The 23307-nt window shown below is 35.4% G+C and overlaps 2 protein-coding genes across 2 annotated transcripts in view; both read left to right on the forward strand.

The window, feature by feature from the left end:
* Positions 1 to 4989: 4989 nt before the first annotated feature.
* LOC117340521 (solute carrier family 23 member 2-like) lies at positions 4990 to 21422 on the forward strand. The gene is made up of 10 exons (XM_033902280.1): positions 4990 to 5078; positions 5777 to 5828; positions 8851 to 9051; positions 9818 to 9975; positions 14293 to 14413; positions 16045 to 16201; positions 17328 to 17443; positions 18833 to 19106; positions 19767 to 19862; positions 21247 to 21422. Exons 1-10 carry the CDS (start codon positions 4990 to 4992, stop codon positions 21420 to 21422), a joined length of 1440 nt encoding a protein of 479 aa, XP_033758171.1.
* Positions 11552 to 23307, forward strand: part of LOC117340898 (solute carrier family 23 member 2-like) — a 48713-nt gene continuing 36957 nt past the window's right edge. Inside the window, exon 1 of the mRNA XM_033902677.1 lies at positions 11552 to 11746. The gene's annotated coding sequence lies outside the window, so the exon portion shown is untranslated. The remainder of the gene's footprint in view (positions 11747 to 23307) is intronic.

Here is a 23307-nt window from a genome sequence, read left to right on the forward strand (position 1 = left end):
CTTTATTTGTTGATGTATGATTGTAGGGATCTCAACTGCTTCAAAGACATAACCCAGAATCAAAATCAAGATTCAACATGATTGTATTAAATAAACTGGGGTGGGGAACGAACCTTGGGACCATTTTTACATCAGGATTGTGTTCATCTCTTGATGCCTCATTTTTTTATATATAAATTTGAATATCCGCCTTCTGGGGATGTAACCACTGAAATATCAATATCATACATTGCTTCTTGCTTACGGTACATACTTAGGTTTAGATAATTCGTTTAACTTTTAGCCAAATTGACACTTGTAGACCCACCACTCAGTCCCCTGGGGGTCAGCTGGACCATTTATAGTTTTTTGAATCACCACCCACTAGGGATACCAGTCAAATTTGATATAGATATTCATCGCTTATTTCCTGGTAATTAATTGTTTATAGCAATTTAGTCAAATTGACCCCTTTTGACCATGTCCTTCAAGGCCAGAGGGTCAGTCCCAACTATTTGTAAAAGTTTTAATCTACACCCATAAAGATGCTACCAGTCAAATATGAGCAACATCGATAGCTCAGTTGCAGAGAAGAAGTTGTTTATATTAATTCAGCCAAAAATTGAACCCTTTTGGAGTCAGCCCAACCAGTTGTACAATTTTGAATACTTACCCAATAAGGATGCTACCAGACAAATATGAGCAATAGCCATTGCTTTTTTCCAGATAAAAAGTCATTTATATCAATTAAGCGAAATTAACCCTGTTTGGTCTCGTCTATCTATTTATAAAAAAAATCAATCTTATTCTTCATTATCATTTTATGAATCAAATAGTCAGTGACTACTTAGAACTTTGGTTAGATGTATGATTAATGTAAGCGAGAACATTGTATGACTCTAGACCATGGTAATATATGATTAATATCAGCGAGAACATTGAATGACTGTAGACCATGGTATATATAATTAATGTAAGCGGGAATATTGTATGACTCTAGACCATGGTGATATATGGTTAGTGTAAGCGAGAACATTGAATGACTGTAGACCATGGTATATATAATTAGTGTAAAACGGGAACAATGAATGATTGTTGACCACGGAAATATATGATTCGTGTAAGCGAGAACATTGTATGACTCTAGACCATGGTAATATATGATTAATGTAAGCGAGAACATTGTATGACTGTAGACCATGGTATATATAATTAATGTAAGCGGTAACTTTGAATATATATCTGATGAATATGAACTCGGATTTGCACCAAGAGACTACTTGCCATATGTGACCTTGTTTTAGCGCCGTTGGAAGGTCACATATAACAGGTATGATTTAATATGTTTTGGTCTTTTTACCACTACTAGAAACTACAACGATAGTCTGCGGTCCGTGTTAATAACCGCTAGCGACAGATCTTCCATATAACAAAATAAGCATCAACCAGTTACCTCAGAATACGTTCAATACGTCTTATGTGTTATAGACACAAGAGAAGAACGTGGCATTGCAGCATGGGAAACTCTAGAAAAAGGTAGTCCATCGCCAAAAGATTCGAAGGTTTACGTGGAATACGACTCTTTGACAAGCTAAAACAAATCAAAACATTCAAGTTTCCATCTAAGTCTGCTCCCGGGAGGAGGACGGGAAAATAGAGACATCAATTACCTTGGTTCTATGAAATTAATCTGACATTACAGGCTAAAATATTATTCTGGGTAAAATATTCTTATTGCTGTGCTCTTTTGTATTTATCAAACTTAAGACATTGATTATATAATTTTATATATAGTTTACATAATTTAAATTCATCCTTTTTGCTGTGATATGTCTTTTTTGGCATCTATATTATAAATATATGTACAAGCTGCGGGTATTTCTGGCTATGCGATTTGGTTCCATGCATCGTAATTCGAGGTCTGGTCAGGGCACGAGTCAAAAAGTTGTCTTCCTTCGTCAATTGTGTTTGTTTGTTATATATCAAATAATTAGCACAATGTATCATATGCACTATGTGTTCGTGATCCGAAGATAAAGATTTGAATTTCCTTTCGTAGTTGTACGATGGTGAATGTTTATATTTTGTTTACAATTCGCTTCCATGAACATGTGTGTAAATACATTGGGATCCAGGTATTCATATCATCTAATAGATGACTTGCACCATGATCATGTCAGGATATCGGGCCGACCATCACTGCTTTGATACCATTTATGATTAGGAAATGATGTTTTGGTATAAGGACATGATGTTTTGGTAATATTTGTGATAAGGACATGATCTTTTGGTATTAGAACATGACGTTTTGGTATTATTTGTGATTACGACATGATGTTTTGGTATAAGGACATGATGTTTTGGTATTAGGGCAAGATGTTTTGGTATTATTTGTGATATTTGTGATAAGGACATTATTTGATATTGAACACGATGGGTTTACCACTGTGCGTTATCGGATTATCTTTTACAATACTTCTGAAACATTCTTTTACTTATGAAAATTGTTCTGCATCAGGAGATAATATCATACTTGACACATTTATTCGCACGTCTATAGATTTCTTTATCCACCATGTCATGCTTTAGTTTATCTTAGTACACGTTTCGTCTTTACCGGCATCTTCTCGAAACTTCTCGAAATATCTACTTAGTATCTACATGGTTTTCTCGTCGTATTTAATCGATGATTGTATAGCAGCACGGGAGATCACTCGTGCTTGAATTCTTAAGCATTGCCATTGATTCGTACTTCTTTTTTTCTATTTTTTTTCCTTTTTTGGGGGGGGGGGGGGGGGGTTTGTTTTGGATAGTGTTTTGTTTGTTTTTGTAACTTTTTATTTTTCCAAGAATTTTTTTCCAACAATGTAGTTACAAGACATGTACAAATGACTTCAAATGCTCACCATCACATTCATCCTTTTTTTTTTTTTTAAACTTATACACCAATATCTGTACCCATGATCATACTAGTAATTTATTGGTGATAAAACTAAGGTGTTTTTGTTCTGTATTCATAGTGCTTATTATTACTAATACATTTTGTAGTTTTTATTTTTGTTTTCACGTATATTTGATACAGTAATGTAACTGTTTTATATATCATCATGTCCGTCTATTGAAAAAAGGATCAAATTAATTTGCCTTTAGCACTATAACTACATTGTCTGAAAGAAAGGAAAGTGATAGGACAGAAAAGAAAAGAGGAGAGCGCGGTGTCTGGATTAGGAGGAAGGGAGAGCGGGAGGGGTGTCACAGCATTGTGGGGGAAAATCCCATAAAAGATCACAAAAACTATTGTGTTTAACTAGTAAGATATCATCAGGATTTGTTAATTTAATATTTTCAATCTGATAAAATGCAGCGAAAACTGAAAATTATGTTTATTCAAGTAATCTAGCCCATTTATTACAGTAATTCCCCAGTTTCTGTAAAAAAAATATAACACCTTTACCAATGACAGTAAATTTTTGGGTATAGTAACTTTCTCTGATCCGACTAATTAAGGCATTAAGGGAAAGGTCAGTTTCTAAACATCTTGATGAATAAATATATTGTTTCATGATTAATAGTATCATACCATTTACCTTGTTATTTATCTGATTTGGGTTAGAGAAGCCAAAAGTGAAAGTTTATTTATCATTATTACTTCCTAAATATTGTGAACCGGGAGACATGAAAGTGTGGTTGCAGTCTTGCTCCAAAAGCAGCGGTAGGGTAGCAGACAATTCATTAGAAGCAGTATGGCACAGAAATCGAATGATGCAGTAGGTGTAACAGCAGAGGAGAAGCTACAAAGAGCAGTAGGAGTCTATTTATGACATACTGTTTAATTAATTCATATGCATAGTGTTACGATAGTGTAAAGGCATTATAGCTCAATATTAGAGGTCACTCGCATCAATTCGGGTTTACTTATGGCAAATTAAGAGAAACTTACTAAAATGTGCAAGAACCAAAACTGAAATCTTCAAATATTTTAACAACCTGCTCATTTAATGTCTGCTCATTTATTAAAATTTACAAGTCAAGGGAGACAAGTCGCCAGCAATCACTCGTTTTGTACAAGTGGTCCCGAAGTCTGCTGAAGTGAGAGTGGGTATATATCTTGTACCAGCTTGTTAGTCAATATTTGCAAATAAGTCAATAAATTCCCATATTATCTTTATACAATTTGTTGAGTTAGTCTTTCTTAAAGGGACTAAATGGCTAGATTTCCACTTAAATAATATATAAAAAAGGATATACGATTTAAAATGATGTTAACAGTTATGCACTTTAATTCGAAGTTGATAAACAGTGCCAATATTTAACAAAAAAGTGTCATAATTTTGTAAACAATCTAATTTCAAGTATCACAACGCTTTCCGGAAATCAAATGCACGTAGAAATCATTGAAATCTAACCCTTTAAGAAGTTCACCATAACCACTACCAGATTATTTAAACTGTATACAATACATCTTCCGGCAAGATACTGGGTCACACGACAGACTGTACGTGACGATGGGGCATTGCAATCTAGGCACAATATATTTTGTAACATTTTATAATAGTAGCATACAAGTTGATGCTGTTTTTACTTTGATTCTAGTGATGACAGAATAAAGCAGTCCAATTCGTGCGTCGATTATGATGTCTTTCAGACAACTATTAGTCTGACTATTGGAATGCTATTTATATCAGGATATGTTTGCATCACCTTGCAATAAAAACGACGTATTTTACATGATCGAATGGAGACATGGCTTTCTGCGATAGAGAAGTGTAGCTACGTTGTTTATATCCATTTAAGAACAGGATTATCTGAAATAACGAATTAACTGTGACAACGTAACATAATAGAGGGAAGTAATGTTAACTATCACATTGTGAGATATATTTCACATTATTTGTGCAGGAGACGGGAATATCCATATATAAAATAAAGGTTTCTTATTCTTCAACAATAGCGAAACAAGCTATTCCAACATATATTAATCACTCTCGTTGGCCCGGATAGAAGCTCGCAATGGATCTTACTGTGGAAGGAATCCGGAGTGCCCACAGAAACCCACTTGGCTGGGCAGGTGACCCAATACTTCTGTCACGTCTGATAAGGTAAGCAAACCCTGGCCGTCTGGGTAAAAGGAAAGTGTGTTTCCTTTGTGCCACCTGACCCGATATTCATATCATACCGCATTGCACATAAGGAGAGATTAAATACGTGATCTCACAGCAGGATTTAAGATGTTTTGTCCGTGCCTGGATGTTTCAGGGACATGGAAAAGATCGTAGATATTTGGGTCCCTGCAGAATCCTAAAATCGAAAGAAATATATGCTGTCCTACTACAGGAATTGGAATTAAAAACCTTTGCAATTTATTTCTTTATTTCTTTTAATCAATGCTCTTTTTGTCTATGGTTTATTTCCGTAAGTAAGTGTCTTCTTGACCACCATCCTGATACTTGCTGTTGCGATGCGCTAAACTCAGTATTGACAAACCAAATCTCAATGGTTGACCCTGGTTTAAATGTAAAATTATATACAGATGTTTTCGAGATATGCCTCCCTTGTTAAAACATCATCCTTTCATTGTATCTAACGCAGTGCATTTTTGTTTATGCATTGTTTCGAAACGAGCGCGAGTAACCAAAGGTATAAAATGCACACACATAATCCTGGTTTTGGTAAACAGTCTTGACGTTACAAAAACACTTGCCTGAGCGACGTGATGTTTAGCTGTCCCTCTCAGATATCATCATAATTTAAATGTCAAATCAACATAAAAACACACTCTAATTATTCTATATTGCAGTCATACTTCATGTTACACGTACAAGCGTGGTAGTCAAGGACAGCAGAGCAAGGTGAGTAAGGCGGTCGTACTCTCTGTTTTTGTTGTTGTTGCTGCAGAAAATATCAAATGTTCTGTTTAAAAGAAGGACACATCCAGAATCAATAATAAACATAGCAATGTTGATCTGACCTGCGTACGTTGTATCGAGCATTCTGATTAGTCATTTTTATAGCAAATGATAGCTGGAATGAAAACACGTTTCACTTCTCGCTTAGAACTTCAAAGCTAGGTTACAGTACAATGATTATAAAGACTATCATTCTCTAGAAAAGAAGTACGTATTCAACAATACATCATGGAGATAGGTGCTGTAAACGAGGGATATGAGATGTCGGAACGAACAGAAAGTAGTAAGGTAATGATGAAATATTTCAAAGCTGCCCTTTTATGATAAAGTGTCTTAAGGACTACTTTAATTAAATATCTCACTGGTCACTCTAATGATGAAGTATTTTAAGGATGTACCTAAATGTTAAAGCATCTTAAGGGTCCTTTCAATGAAGTATCTTAAGGGTCACTTTAATGAAATATCTTAATGACCACTTTATCGATGAAGTATATTTAGGGTAACTTTAAGTATATACTATTTTTTGCATGTAAATATAATACGAAATACTTTATTATTGTACAATTGTCTGTGTTTATTACGGGACACTACACCAAAGTATGCTATTTACTTTGATTAGCAAAACATGTGTCGTAACCATAGAATATTCATGTTAAAAGAATGAGGAATAAAGTCACAAGGAAACGTCATGTGTATGGAGTGAATCTTCACAACAAATCATCATACTAAATAGATAAAAATGTGTATATACATGAGAAATATACCCAAATCGAGATATTTATAAAATGTAATATTTTAAATATTATTAAATATATAATGTTTGCTGAATTTAGAGTTGGTAAAGATTCTCTGGTTACGAGGGTCATTATTTCAACGACCAATCACGTCGACACACTGTGTGCCAACAAAGATACCATGGTTGGTTCGACTGACCAGTATCAGATACCATGGTTGGTTCAACTGACAAGTATCAGATACCATGGTTGGTTCAACTGACCAGTATCAGATTCCATGGTTGGTTCGACTGACCAGTATCAGATTCCATGGTTGGTTCGACTGACCGGTATCAGATTCCATGGTTGGTTCGACTGACCGGTATCAGATACCATGGTTGCTTCGACTGACCGGTATCAGATACCATGGTTGGTTCAACTGACCAGTATCAGATACCATGGTTAGTTCGACTGACCAGTATCAGCTTCCATGGTTGGTTCGACTGGCCAGTATCAGATATCATGGTTGGTTCGACTGGCCAGTATCAGATATCATGGTTGGTTTAACTGACCGGTACTCATAACAGTAAATATCTTTGTAATATATTTACTATTGTTCTGTTAAATGATGAATATATGTGAGGGTTATGATGAATATTATGATGATGATTGTGTATGCATACGTCTGATGACGGTAGTAATTATGTACCACTATGTGAAATAATTATTAATTAGCGCATGTATCTGAATGTATAGCATAAAAATGGTGATTTATATTTGGGCTCCTTTTCAATAAGCATAAGTATTTATAGTGAAATTATCATAAATTACGAAACAAAAGCGATTGTATAATTTGTTTTCCCCGTCGGTTCTTTTCGAGATCCGCTGCGTGAATAGAGTTGGCCTTTCAATCAGCTGAAGCAACTCGATGTTGGCTACGTTATTTTTCGATAAAAATGACGATGCACTCACACATTGTTTTGATCTTGGCAGCTTGTTATGTAGCTGGAGTTTGTTTTGGTTTTCCTGTGTAAATTGTCTTGATACTGGTAGCGTAATGCGCGGATCCGTCTACCTGATCTGCTGCCATTTTTGTTAACACAATGAATAGAATGAATCCCGAATAGCCGAAGTTTATCGTCTCCCAATTACCTTAGTCTCCATAAAAACATTCAGCTTAATCTCTGTAGTATTACGATGCCTTTTCAATTTAATAGGCTTTTCTCCACTTTCTCGCCTAATGCGTCGTTAAATACTTCATGTGCTTCTCACACTTTACTTATTGCATCTACTGTGTAGTTGTTTGTGTAATCCCTAACACAGTACCTAGGATGATAAAGGTGCCAACATGACTTTTTTTACATCGTACATTTATCGTGGTCAATAACAGCAACTCAAAAGTAAGTCATTACATGTCAGAGTACCAACAGGACATGTACCGGGCTATCTAACGACCAATCTACGGATACGTCTGACAGCACGCTTGTCTGCACGTGTGGCGCATGTATCTTTAGGAACGTTTTCAGTCGCATTCAGCCTTTCAGACACTTCCTACCAATAAGGAAACTCTCATTGCAAGAAGAAAAACTATAAACAACATTTTATTTATTTGAATATGCTGTTCTTCCAAATGTCATAGCGAAACAGCGTAAGCACTGCTAGGCAACCATGAAACAGAATTATATATATATATATCTAATTAACACCAACAAATCACAACTATGAAATAAAAAATAGATCAATATAATTAACAGCCACAAATGACACCCTTGATACAGATATTTAGATATATCTACTTAACACCTTCAAATGGCACCCATGATACAGAAATACTGATATATCTACGTAACACCAAAAAAATGACACCAATGATATAAAAAAAATAGATATATCTAATTATAACCAACAAATGAAAATCCTGATATAGAAATACTGATATATCTACTAAACACCAAAAAAATGACACACATAATAAAGAAAAAAAATAGATATATCTAATTATAACCAGCAAATCACACCCATGATTAATAAATATATATTAATGTTTTCATATAGAAAACCGTAACACTCGCCAGAGCATATCAATCTGCCCTCGTATGTGACTACAGAGATATCTTTAACTCGATCGTTTGAGCGTTAACTACATTGTAGTAAGCCAGATATCCCGAGTTCGATCCCTCGCGTTTAGGATTAATTGATCATGGGTTCCCTTACAATAATTACATAACATTGAACTACAAACAATATTTCAGCACCTTGGTGTTCCTGCAAATGTGGAAAAACGAAGATCGATCAAGCCAACCAACGAAAATAATGACGAGGATCGACCCCCTCTAGTTGTCATTTCTGCTACCCTTCCAAAAGGAGAAATAGAAACAGAATTGACGACAGGTCTTATGTACAACATCAGCTCTTATGTTCCTCCGCATCTCACACTTATGTTTGCCTTACAGGTCGGTAAAACTTTCATTGTTTTTCATAGTATATTTACATAGATATAACATGATATATCTAAATGTGTATTTTGTGTATTAAAGTAAATTCTTTATCGCTAAACATAATTGTAAATAGTCTAAGGTTGTTTTTCTTGGACAAACGATTTACCTTATCATTAAATTATACATATGTTGTAACATGCATGGTCTGACACAGTCCGATTGATCTAAGATGTCATCTGATTTATTTTACATATTGGTTCAATGTGTCCTTGGCACTAAGTATCTGACGACCTTCAGTTTTAGTAAACAATCGACAGTACGTGATACAGACATATACCATTATGACGAAAGACAGGATTACGTTTTGAACAACATATCCTATTACATATCTCAACGCTAGGGGACATGTTACAAGCGCTTTAACAGGTGCAATAAGTTATAACATGAGGAATATAATTATGTGAAAATTTTCATTTTCATTCAAATCGCGTTAACACTTCAAGATATGTAAAAAAACACACCAGTTATTTGGTTTGATGAATTTCTTTCATAGAAGAATGAAAAGAATTTTTCGACCAATCACATTTGAGTATTTACCATGAAAACAAAGAAAAATTAATTATTATATCGTGAATGTCATTGTTTATATTGTTGTGAGAGGCAGGTAATGTGCTGTCGGTGGTATATCATCTTTGATATTAATAAGGAATTGTTCTGGATATTAGAAAATGACTATATGGTGCACATTGGCTCTAAAAGCAATGTATTATTTATTTTTCAGCAAGCCCTGTTGTCTCTGTCAGGCTCCCTGGCCGTGTCCCTACTAATGGCAGAGGTGGTGTGTGCAGAGGATAACGATGAATTCAAAGCCAAACTCCTCAGTTCCACTCTGTTCATGAATGGCGTGACGACATTCTTCATGGTCACCCTGGGTGTACGGTCAGTCTGCTTGTTTGCATCAACAGTTTATTAAGCTTTTATCGTTTACAGATATTTGTTCTATTACTTTTAAAATCATTACATAAAAGGATTGTAGCTGATATCGTTTAATTACAATCTCTTTGTTAACACTGATTTTGACTCTGCTATAATCTACATTTAATAAGTAATGAAGAATTCTTTTTTTATTTGCGAATCTTTTTTTTTATTTCATGCTATGATGTTTGTCGTGTACGTGTTAGTGAGCTTATGTCCTCGTGCTGCGTTTGTTGTCTGTTCGTCCGTCCGGGCGTCTGTCCGACCGTCTGTCCAGCGTCACTCTGTTCTCTTTAAACATCTTCGGATTAGCCAATGAGCCTAGTAATTAGTAGTTAGACCAGTAACATGCTCAGGTGTATGATTATCAAGGTCAGTATGTGTGTTTTACTTCATTACTGTCAAGATCACAATCGCCAAATCAGTCTCTTTGAAATAACAAGGAGATCCTAAAACTTAATGCTGAAAAAAGGTCATGTTGGGGGGAAAGCAACCATTTTTTGATGAACTCTTCAGAAGATGACAGGGAGGTTACTTTATCTGTCTCTACGGATGTAAACAACAAAAATGCGGAGTGTTCTGCAACGTATTGGCAGCTTTTTGACAAATCAAGGAAGACTTGTAAATTACAACTCTTTCACGGTGTCAAAGTTTAATAAATGTCCGATGGTATGACATTAATGTTCCACGAAAAGTATCAGAAAAATGGAAAAGATACAACAAAAGAGCCTTGTGTTTAGTCCATAATGATCACAACTCATCTTCTTACCAGTAACTTATTTTAACCAAAAGTAATAAATGGCATGTAAGGCGCCTGACCGATATGGGTTGTGAAGTTTTTAAGATAACCATACAGATAGCAACTGTATATATTAAAAACCAGAAAAACTTAAAAGAAATCCAACTATGACCTGAGGGCACAATTCGAATTTGCTTTTAAGACCGGTCAGGTGTGGAACTGTCTCCCCAATGACTTTCGAAAAATAGAAAACTTCAGATTATTCAGGAGAATGGTCCACTCTTGGGATGGTTCCATCTGTCTATGTTATATTTGCAAATCCTGATGATTCTGCTTGTTTCCTCTGTACATGTCTAAATACTTCGTATTTTTTAACATTTTTACTTTCTACATGCAACCTCATATCAGAAAATGTTCAATTCATTATTCATTTATTTATGTCTTTTTTTTATCTATTGCGTCAGTGAGTTTGGTAGGTAGGGGTTTTCTGTCCTATTAATTATTCTATCTAAATTTGTATTTTCAAGATTTCATGATAACGCTTCATGCCTTTTATCTTGTAAAATGATACCTCTATATGTTTCGTAGTTAATAATTGTTTTAAACAGTGTTGTGCATGGTCAATCGTGTCGATGACTCAGTTGACGTGTCAAGAGTTGATATGACCAACATAGAAGCTGAGCCCTCGACATGATTGATCTGGCTACCTTGAACCGAAACGTAATATTAGTACGATATGCTTTATATATATGTTTATATTATATGTATTACAGGCATATTATAATTGCAATGTTGTTGTATACAATCTACATTTCATATGATCCGACCATATGTAAGACATATGTAATGTATATAATAAGAAATTTGCAGGCTTTCTACTTTATCGCCATAACAGATTACCAGTGTTCCAAGGACCTTCCTCTAGCTACGTGGCACCACTTTTAGCCATATCTCAGATAGATAAAGGAAGATGCAACGGCACACAGCCCTTCACTTGTAAGGTGAACCATCTCTCATAAGTATTGCGCTTATTAGTGAGTACGTCGATTGTTGTTGTGCATATTGGTGAGAAAGCCGATGACAGAGGGCCAAATGACCACGGACTTTAATTGGTTGATTGCTTTTAGAGGACTGGCTATATTGTTATGATGATTCAAACATTCGATGCTTTAACATCTTTTCGAAGCAAAACGTATATTTTCTTACAAAACAAAATGAATTGTTAGCATATAACACTGTTACTAACCAAAATTAGTAAGCTTGTCTATGTATCGCTTGTGAGAATTGAAGTAATATTAAGTTAACTGGTAACATACTTTTCATGTAAGCCTTAATGAATTGCATATCACAGGTTAGAATCCTTAGTTTATTTATCTACAAGAGTGTATACTCTCGTTTTGATGTCTTTTGATCATACCTTAAATTATGTATTACATTTACTGTACATTTTACTGGAAGTCAAATACTAACCGTCACATAATGATGTAACACGTGTCAGTACTTTGACGAAAATGAATTCCCTATTATTGCCTTTAACGTTCGTTCATTATTATGATGATAATTACACGAACGTTACCGACAGTAACAGGAAAACACTATTCAAATAAACCTTCGCTCGATTCTGCCTGCAGTTTTCAACAATATTTCAAACATGACAGAGACAAAATTTCCGGAAGGGTCCGACGAAATCGTACTCCGCTATATACAGGCGGTAAGTTTTATTAATAACAATGCCTGGTGTGTGTTAGTTTTATATGTACTACTCAATGCAAGTTTTATATATAATTAGCTTATAAGTAAAGGATCTGCTCTACTCTGTCTTTTTTCACTTTATTGTTAAATACTGCTTTAGATGTTCGATATACATGTATTACAATTTCAATATACTTGTGTTACTATGCTATACATCGCAAAAGTAGCACTGTGTCAAATGCACTATGTGTTGGTGATCCGAAGATAAAGATTTAGATTTCCTGTCGTAGTTGAACAGTGGCGAATATTTATGTGTACAATTCGCATCCATGTATGTAAATACATTGTGATCCAGGTTTTCATACTACAGACACGAGTTCCAATTTGATCATGTCAGGCTATCGGGCCAACCATCACTGCGCCATTGAAGCGTTCTTTTTAGGAAGCCGATGTGGCGCAGCGATATAAGCTGCGGGTGTTTCTGGCTAGGCGATTAGGTGACGTAGATCGTGAGTTCGAGGCCCGGTTAGGGCTCGGGTCATCAAGTTGTCTTCCTTCGTCATTTGTGTTACTATGTTATATATCAAATGATTAGCATAATGTATCATATGCACTATGTGTTGGCGATCCGAAGATAAAGATTTGAATGTCCTGTCATAGTTGAACAGTGGCGAATATTTATGTGTACAATTCGCATCCATGTATGTAAATACATTGTGATCCAGGTTTTCATACTACAGAGACGAGTTCCAATATGATCCTGTCAGGCTATCGGGCCAACCATCACTGCGACATTGAAAAGTTCTTTTTAGGAAGCCGATGTGGCGCAGCGATATAAGCTGCGGGTGTTTCTGGCTAGGCGATTAGGTGACGTAGATCGTGAGTTCAACGCCCGGTTAGGGATCGGGTCATCAAGTTGTCTTCCTTCGTCAGTTGTGTTACTATGTTATATATCAAATGATTAGCATAATGTATCGTATGCACTATGTGTTGGCGATCCGAAGATAAAGATTTGAATGTCCTGTCATAGTTGTCATAGTATGAAAAAATATATATACAATTTTACATATAGCAAAAGGAGGTATTAACAAAATGTTTTCATATTTTTTAGTTACAAGGCAGTTTATTGGCTGCTGGTGCTGTCCATTTTTTGGTAGGAGTGACTGGATTGGCTGGAGTTTTGCTACGATTTATTGGGCCAATTACAATTGTCCCGACAATTCTCCTCACTGGCTTTTCCGTAACAGACACAATTATAAAATACACTCAAGTCAACTGGCCGCTGTCTATAATGTAGGTCGTTTGTAACTACATATTCAAGAACTTTTATAAAATATATAACGTTTTCGACGTGCTTTACGGTTACAGAGTGTAAAACTTAATCTACTGCAACATGAAAATGTCACTCAGTCACTATACAACTGGACATGTCCTATTATAAGAAGAGTGATATTCCTATCTTGTTTTATGCCTTGAATTCAAAACTGTTTATTCACTCTATGGGAATGAACAGTATTTTTTAATGATATGAGCACAAATACTGTAAATATATTTTCGGATGTGCCATTTTTATTTAGATTTTATTAGATGTTTGAAGCGAATATATAAATCGGTCAGTATATATTTTTTCAATATATCGATGTTTCCTTTGTTTATTTAATCAAACCTCGATACACGCCACATATATGATATAATATGAAAGGCTTGCACACAAAATATAAGCACCTTTCAAAATTGAGCGTTAGATACAGTAAAGCTTAAACTGAGTTAAACTACATTATAAAACAAAAACGTTGTCATATCCATCCGAAATGATAAATATCAATACTCAATTTTAATTTTCCTTACAGGACCAGTGCCATAGCCATAATCCTGTCTCTGTACTTAGCTAATAGGAAAACAGTCATCCCGATGTGGTCAAGAAAGAAATCCTGGCATTTGATACGATATCCACTCCATACAGTGTTCGCTGTAAGTACACTAACAGTAAACTATTTTGGCGATTATTCAATTTCATCTATTTTTCGAGTAAACTGAAGTTTCTGTACTCTTGGTCCTCTACTTCATCATTACGCTAATTGGCTTAAAGTTGGTTGTACACGCGGTCCTCTACTTCATCATTTCTCTAATTAGCTTAAAGTCGGTTATGTTCGCGGTCCTCTACTATGTACGCGGTCCTCTACTTCATCTTGACGCTAATTGGCATAAAAGTCGGTTGTGTACGCGTCATATACGTCATCAATGTGCTAATTAGCTTAAAGTCAGTTGTGTACGCGATCCTCTACTTCATAATTGCGCTAATTGGCTTAAAGTCGGTTGTGTACGCGGTCTTCTACTTCATCATTACGATAATTGGATTTAAGTCGGCTGTGTACGCGGTCCTCTATATCGTCATTACGGTAATTAGCTTAAAGTTGGTTGTGTACGCGGTCTTCTACTTCGTCATTACGCTAATTGGCTTAAAGTCGGATTTGTACGCCTTCCTCTACTTCGTCATTGCCCTAATTAGCTTAAAGTTGGTTGTGTACGCGGTCCTCTGCTTCGTCATTACGCTTATTGGATTTAAGTCGGTTTTGTACGTGATCCTCTACTTCATCATTACGGTACTTAGCTTAAAGTCGGTTGTGTACGCGGTCCTCTACTTCGTCATTGCGCTAATTAGCTTTAAGTAGGTTGTGTACGCGGTGCTTTACTTCGTCACTGCGCTAATTGGCTTAAAGTCGGTTATGTACGTGGTCCTAGCTTAAAGTCGGTTTTGTACGCGGTCCTCTACTTCATCATTACGCGTATTAGCTTAAAGTCGGTTGTGTATGTGATCCTCTACTTCATCATTACGCTTATTGGATTGAAGTCGGTTGTGAAAGCGGTCCTCAACTTCGTTATTACGCTTTTTAGCTTAAAGTCGGTAGTGTACGCAAATTTTAGTGCGCCAAAATGAATAAGTATACAATATTTTCCTTAATTGTTAATCATAATGAAATCAAACATTGTTCTTATTATCCAAAGAACCCGGTCAGGTTCAAACAGAAGGTAAAGATGAAGATTTTTATAATCTGAGAATTAATTTCAGAAACACACTGCTTCATACAACGTGTATAATATGTTCGACATATTTGATATCAGTACCGGTATTTCATCTGGAAACGTTTCCTTTCCTTTGCGGTATGAAATGAGACGGTTTGATGCATATTGATACAAATGGTGGTTCTGTTTTCACCCCTCAATCTCGTTTTGATTTAACATACAATTGTGTGCTCTGTATTGCGGATGAAGCAGAGAACATTTATCCTTTCAGAACACATGGCTTAATTCTCCATGTCATTTTCACGGGCCTTCATTTCCGCTCCTATTTTGGCTTCTCGACTTCTTCTCTGTTTTTTTTTTTTTTTTGTTTGTTGATTTTTTGTGTGTTTTTCTTTGTTTTTGTTGTTTTTGTTTTTGTGTCTTTTTTGTGTGTTTTTCTTTGTTTTTGTTGTTTTTGTTTTTGTGTCTTTTTTGTGTGTTTCTTCCTTTGTTTTTGTTGGGAATTTTTAATGTTTTTTTTGTCTGACCCTTACGTGTTATGTTGCCACTGTTATCTTATGGAAATGTTTTTACGATAGCTCCTGATAGCTATGGCGGTAGGTTGGGCGATGTGTGCCATCCTTACAGAGGTCGGTGCCTTCAGTATGGACAGGGATCATAAAGACTTTTACTCAAGGACAGACGCTAGGACAGACATCATCCACAAGTCCAGCTGGTTTAACATGCCCTATCCTGGTACGTGACCCTAATGCCAGTTTGTTCAACATGCCCTACCCTGGTACGTGACCCCAATGTCAGTTGGTTCAACATGCCCTACCCTGGTACGTGACCCTAATGTCAGTTGGTTCAACATGCCCTTCCCTGGTACGTGACCCTTATGTCAGCTGGTTTAACATGCCCTTCCCTGGTACGTGACCATAATGCCAGTTTGTTCAACATGCCCTTCCCTGATATGTGACCCTAATGTCAGTTTGTTCAGCATGCCTTAACTGGTATGTGACATAAATGTAAACTGGTGCAACTTGCCCTTCCTTGTACGTTATATAAATGCCCTTCCCTGGTACGTGACCCTAATGTCAGTTGGTTCAACATGCATTACCGGTTACGTTACATAAATGTCAACTGGTTCAGCATGCCCTGTGTAAGTACGTTGTTCTTGGTTTTAAAATGTCCTGAACATTCGAAAAAGAAATATTGGAGTTAAAAGATACGTTTTGAACTATCTTTTGACGAGACGACACAATTCCCCGCATAGCAGATTGATGATAAACCAGAAACGTTAGAAAATTATTTGCTAACGGTGCTTTTGCCAAAATTAGTTGTGGACATCACCATGACATACACTGCCCTCCAAAAGTCCAGTTACAATTATTACGGAAAATATAGCGAAGTAAAGTCTTTATTACAATTTGTTAGAATCATAACTTCTTAGGATGTTTTTGTTCATGATTTAAAATGCTCCTTTTTGTAATAATGCATATGTTTTGTTACAGTGTAAATCCTCAAAATGCAACATTCTGGAAATTTCCCACTTTGTTTAATACAAATTTCAAAAATACATTTATTACATTCATTAACTTTTAATTAGTTAAACAATTACTTTTATTTGTGTCAGTAAAAACACACTTATTTTTATTCAATTTTGAACATTATGGAAAATATGGCCCTACATTCTCTCTCCTTGCAACTTCAAAGAAGTGAGGTATTTTTCAAATAATTTGCAATCAGTATTAACAAATAGACTATCTAATGTATATTACAACACTTTTTCTCAAATTTTGTTTGCTAACTATTCTTTTGGAGGGAAGTGTACATTAAAATATGGGGGTTATCTCATAATTTTTACCATTTTTCCGTTCAGGACAGTTTGGACCGATGCGGTTTGATATCTCAGTGTTCGTTAGCTTTATGGTGGCAACTGTTGTTTCCATCCTCGATTCCTACGGGAGTAGCATTGGTGCTATTGGACTGACACAGGTGAGTGTTTGTTAATAATATAATAAAACATAGAACACATCCCCTTCTAAACTTAAACACTTGTCGATTAATGTCCATTTTTATTCTTCTAACTTACCTTCTGTATCTCAACACTTGGTCCTCAGTATTACTAACGAGTCATACAAAGACATGGAGGCCGAATGATGATTTTTGTATCGATTATAAATAAGAAGGAATATTACAAATTGAATTTCAAAATCACAAATCCCTTGTGTGTCTGCTATACAAGATGTCTTCAAGCGCAATGTTATGATAATAAACTCTGGCACGAAGGGCAATCGTTTAATGGTAAGTGTGCTTGTTGGTGCAAACTCGCTGTGAATGTCTAATGTAACTAATTAAGCACATATAATGAAGCACGGTTAAACATTATAAGCTCGGATGAAATACATTCACCTCGAATGGTAGACTTCTTATTAGCATTTGATGATGTGTATGCTATGTGATGAATGTCTCCAAATACAATGTTTTCACACATTTTAACGTAAATTGAAATTCGGATTCATTAGGGCCAAAATTAATTGAACTGCATAATACAGTTGTTTCACTCTTCTAGGACTCGACAGTGAAGATGAAGGCCTCAATAAATCAAAAGTGTTGATACCCATATGATGTCATAAAATTGGGTTAGGATAGAGATTCGGTATTTATCAGTTGTGTTTTTTCTTCCCCTTCGATTTAAGCTTGAAAGTATGCAGCGATGGCTTCTGATCAAACACCTTGACGATTGTCAAATAAAAGTGTTTTTTGTCTTCACTGCACAATTATAATAAAGAAAAGTTTTAAATATCATGTGCTGACCCTCTTACAATAACTTGAGAATTGAAACTCTGCTTGTTTACATGTAATTATCCATGCTGTGAAGCTCTGTTTGCATATTACTACCAGGATTGCTAGATACAATAAAATAACAAAGACAGTCAAATGAGAGGCGAAATTGGCTCACTTCTTCATTGAAGTGGCCGCGTTTATTCAAACAATTTTAATTCAAAATTATCATTTCTGTTTGTTTTTCCTTTTGATGTATGATAAAATAATCTTTTTCTTTTTCTTTCACAGAATGTCAAAATCAAAAGTAAAATAATTTGGGTGTCAAAACAAAGATGGCGATCGATGAAAATCTTTTCTTCTAGTGGCCGGATGCTTTGTGGTATCGACCAATGAGAGATGACCTTTAACTTATGACCCGGATGTTATGATACAATATATGGCATGTATAGGGGGCGCTGCTAAATTAGCCCTCTAATTTAGAGGAATTAAATCAAAGTGCCATGCAGTTTACAAAAATATGTTTGTTGTTACAAACTTTAATTTTTTTATTGACAGCATGTACTAAACTACAATTTGTGTTCTGTTTTAATGTTAAAGGTCGCCAGCCGCTACGTATTCATTGCGACCGCACTGATCTACATAGTCTTTGGTCTCGTCGGAAAAGTATCCGCCATTTTTATCACAATTCCATATCCGGTCCTAGGTGGCATTCTCCTCGTTATGTTTGGAGTCTTTAATGGAGTCGTTTTATCCAACCTACAGTCTGTAAGTCTGTCGTCCATGCGAAACCTCGCTATCATAGGTACTTCACTGATGGTAGGATTGGTCATACCGGAGTGGATAGAGACGTACGACAACACTATCGACACAGGTATACAATTTATATTGCAAATGATTGCTGTTTTATCAAAAAAAAGTTTAAAGCGGAAGTTATGAATTTCACCGTTAATCAGGCGATGTCTGCTAAATACATTAATATCATGGTTTACTTTTTTTTTTATCTTATTTTCTTCTTCAATTTTTATTTGTATATGTTGTTTTTATTTTTTCTGGCTCTCGAGTTGGACAGACGTTCTCTATATATGTGTGTTTGTGCAAAATAACAGTACAACAACAACAATCGTACAGCAAAAAGCGCAGGGGCTCTATCGTTCGTAGCCTTCCCGTGTATTTCCGTTTCTTAGAATGCAAGTTTAATTATTCAATTACGTTTCAAGAAATCACTGATGAAAATATGTTTATGCTTGTCCTCTGCCTACCTAGGATGATGTCAATAAAATAATGAAAATTTACTGATAAGCAACTGGTTGCTGTGCATTTGAACTATGTTACCATTTCACAGTAATGCATTCATGCGTTAAAGTTATAAGAGTCATTCCCTAAAATCATTTAAACAGATTGTATTTCTATTTACATATTTGTCTTTACATTATTTGACATCAATATATGTAGAATACACTGCAAAGGGAAGTAACTCAGTACGTTTTGTTGTATGATACAGACTAAGTGTCGGATGTGTATTTTTCAACAGGAAACAAAGAAGCGGACAATGTCATTCTTGCGTTGCTAGGCAACCCGAACCTAGCGGGTGGTGTACTTGCCTGCTTCCTTGATAACACTATACCAGGTGGGTACTGAATTAAGGAGTGTAACCTTTTAGCGATATCCATTATACAAGTTCTACTTTATAACATTTGTATCTCAATAAATATTTGTGAACCTTGATTTTCGCAGCAAATCTGGACGATTGCGAAAACTAATCACCTCGAACATATTACTATATAAATGTTATCAATTGAATATAAGAAGGTCATATCGCGAAAACGTCATTGCAAAAGTTATTATATTATCAACAGCTACAAATCCTATTTTTGACATGATTTGAAGAATTCCTAACCTTCACCTTTACCACAAAGTCGAGAGCTGAGTGAGACATCATATTGTGTATGTTGGATCTGTCAAAGTTATCTAATGAGTAAATGTTGGATAATGTTTAGTTTAAAAAACAGTACCATAATGTTATCTATTTGTATTACTGTTTCAGCACCTGTATTACCCGTTTATGGAATAACATTATAACAATGCAAATTATGTATATATTATTATATATCATTGCCTATTATATTGGATAAATGCAAGTAGTCTAGTACTTCCACAAAAATAGCGACTTCAGCCTTGACTTGAAATCCCTGAAACTCAAACGTGTCTGATGTAATATTGTCCTTTATCATTGCGTTCAGTTTCATCATGTAAAAAATTTAAAAAAAACTATAATCAAATTATGACCTTGACCTTAACGCTGCAACCCTAAAACTCAATATTTGTGTGAATAAAATTCCTCAAGGAATTAAGCCGTATGAGCACTTACAATAGAATTGCTGAAAATAGATAAAATTACCTGGACTTTGACCCGAACAAAAACTTGTCCAAGATATTGCAAATATGGTTCTTTCTATTCGTGCGAAATTCCTCAAGGAATGAAGCCGCTAGAGCAATGACAATGGATTTCATAGAAAATATGAATTGACCTACATTTTTATCCAAACTCAAACTTGTCTGAGATATTATACATTATGGTCCTTTGTATTTGTGTGAAGTTTGATCAAAATCCTTCAAAGAAGGCAGCCGATGCTGCATACGTATGTACAAACTTTTGTACGTATGTACGTACGATACTGACGGAGAGGTAACTAATCCCAAAAGGACAAATAACTGGGAGCAATCATATACAATAACTATTACAATGCATTAAAGATTTGAATAACTGCGATTATTATATACAATAACTATTACACAGTCTTGGATATTTTAGACTATTGGAAATAGCTTTAACAACTTTAAATTACAATATTGCAAACCCGTAAGCCGTAATATCTAATTATGACCATTCGTCAGTCTTTATTAAACGATGAGATGGGGAAAATAGAACGCGGATTATATTTGTTAAGTTTAAATGTGAACGTAAAAAATCCATTCATGTTGCTTTAACTATTACTATTATAATTTTGAAGGCACAAGGACAGAACGTGGTATAGCTCAATGGGAAACTAAAGAAGAAGATGATTCATCGTCAAAATTTTCGGAGGGATATGAAGTGTACAACCCCCTATTTTTTGACAAGCTAAAGCACTTCAAAATGCTTAGGTTTCTTCCATTCATGCCGGCTCCCCAGGAAAAGGGAGTGTAGATAGAGAGCTCTTCGTCTTTGGAACTAAGAAGTAATAATGGAACAATAATCAGAAATGAAGTGCTTTTCATTGATATGTTTATTTTTACCTACTAAACTGTACACGGAATCAATGGCTACAGAGGATGTGTTAATACAAAAACAACATTAGAAGTAGGTGTGGTGAAATGGACATCTTCATGTAATATATACTATACCTGAAATAAAATCAAAAAGTATCCTGTCGAAGTTTATACAGAAGGCATAATGAGAAACACGACAAAGACATTACCAACATGACTCAAAAGCATATCCAAAAATGTGGATGAGTTGAACGAAAAGTCTATCAGTTTTCCGAAAGCAACAAGGAAATTTGTTATTTTTAGCTCAAAATTTCAATAAAGGAGGGGGAATATAAAGAAAAAAGACATTTACCCCAGAAAAAGGTACAATAAGTATAAAGTGAAGCTCGATAAGGAAAGTAAGAACCCTAACAGAGTGGTTGGCTTCATCAGGAAAGTAAGAACCATTACTTGGAGGGTAGCCCAATAAGGAAAGAAGAACCCTAACTAGAAGGGTAGCTTAATAAGGAAAGTAATAACTCTAAAAATAGGTTCCGCTCAAGCAAGCAGGAACCCTAACCAGGCGGATAGCTCAATGGGAAAATAAATTCCTCACTAGAATGGTTAAGTTCAGTAAGGAATTTAAGAACTTCGACTTTGGAAGTAGCTCAATAAGAATAGAAAAAAAAACCTAATTAGGAGGGGAGCTCAAAAACGAAAAGTAAGAACGTTGACTGGGAGGGTTTCTCAGGAATGGAAATTATAGCTCTAACTGGGAGGTAGCTTAATAAATAAAATAATAACTCTAAACTGGGAAGCTCTATGAGTAAAGAAAAAGCATAACAAGGAGGGTAGCCCAATCAAGATGGTAAAATTCCAGACTAGGAATAGGAAATTCAATCAAGAAAGTAAGACATCTTAATTGGAGGTAAGCTGAATAGGGCAAGTAATCTCCGTACCTAGGGGAGTTGGTAGATAAGGAAAGTAATAACTCTAACTAGGAGGGTAGCTCAATACGGCAAGTAATAACTTCCATCTGGGTAACTCAATTAAGATAGAACAACTATCTAAAGGGGGGGCGGGGGGGTTAGCTCAATTAGGAAAGTAAAAGCCATAACTCAGTTGGTAGCTAGATTAGGAGATAACTATCGAAGGGGATAGCTCAATAAAGAAAGGAAGAACCCTACCTGGAAGAGCGTAGCTCAATACTAAAAAAAAAACCTTATCTAGTAGGGTTAAGGCTATAAAGGAAATTAAAAAAAACCTAACTAGCGGTGTAGATCAATTAGAAAAGTAATAACTTTAACGGGAAGATTAGTTAAATAAGGAACCTGATCTAGGACAGTTAATGTTCAATAAGGAACGTAAAAACCTGATCTAGGACGGTTAATGTTCAATAAGGAACGTTAATGTTCAATAAGGAACGTCAAAACCTGATCTAGGACGGGTAATGTTCAATAAGGAAAAGTAATAACGCGAAGTGGAAGAGTATCTCAATTAGTAAAGTATGATCCCCAACTAAGAAGAAAGCTGATTCAGGAAAATAAAAACCTTACTAGGAGGATAGCAATAAAGAAAATAAAGGAGGACAACTCAATAAGGAACTGTAGGAACCCCAACTGGTGGGTTAGTTCATTTGGGAAATTAAAAACTCTATCTAAGGGGTTACTCATTAAGGAAAGAAAACAAGAGGATGTCCAGAGGGCCTGTATCGCTCACCTGGTTTATTTCAGCAAGCATCAAAATAATATTTATGTCCATTTGCTAAAATCTTTATTTGTTGATGTATGATTGTAGGGATCTCAACTGCTTCAAAGACATAACCCAGAATCAAAATCAAGATT

Source organism: Pecten maximus, chromosome 13 (assembly GCF_902652985.1).
Source record: "Pecten maximus chromosome 13, xPecMax1.1, whole genome shotgun sequence".
NCBI lineage: Eukaryota > Metazoa > Mollusca > Bivalvia > Pectinida > Pectinidae > Pecten > Pecten maximus.

Excerpts from the sequence above, each read along its gene's own strand:
- LOC117340521 (XM_033902280.1), top strand. The coding sequence starts at position 4,990 with ATGGATCTTACTGTGGAAGGAATCCGGAGTGCCCACAGAAACCCACTT. Across the intron at positions 5,829-8,850 it reads GTCAAGGACAGCAGAGCAAG|CACCTTGGTGTTCCTGCAAA; the intron begins GTGAGTAAGGCG and ends ACAATATTTCAG. Across the intron at positions 9,052-9,817 it reads CACTTATGTTTGCCTTACAG|CAAGCCCTGTTGTCTCTGTC; the intron begins GTCGGTAAAACT and ends TTTATTTTTCAG.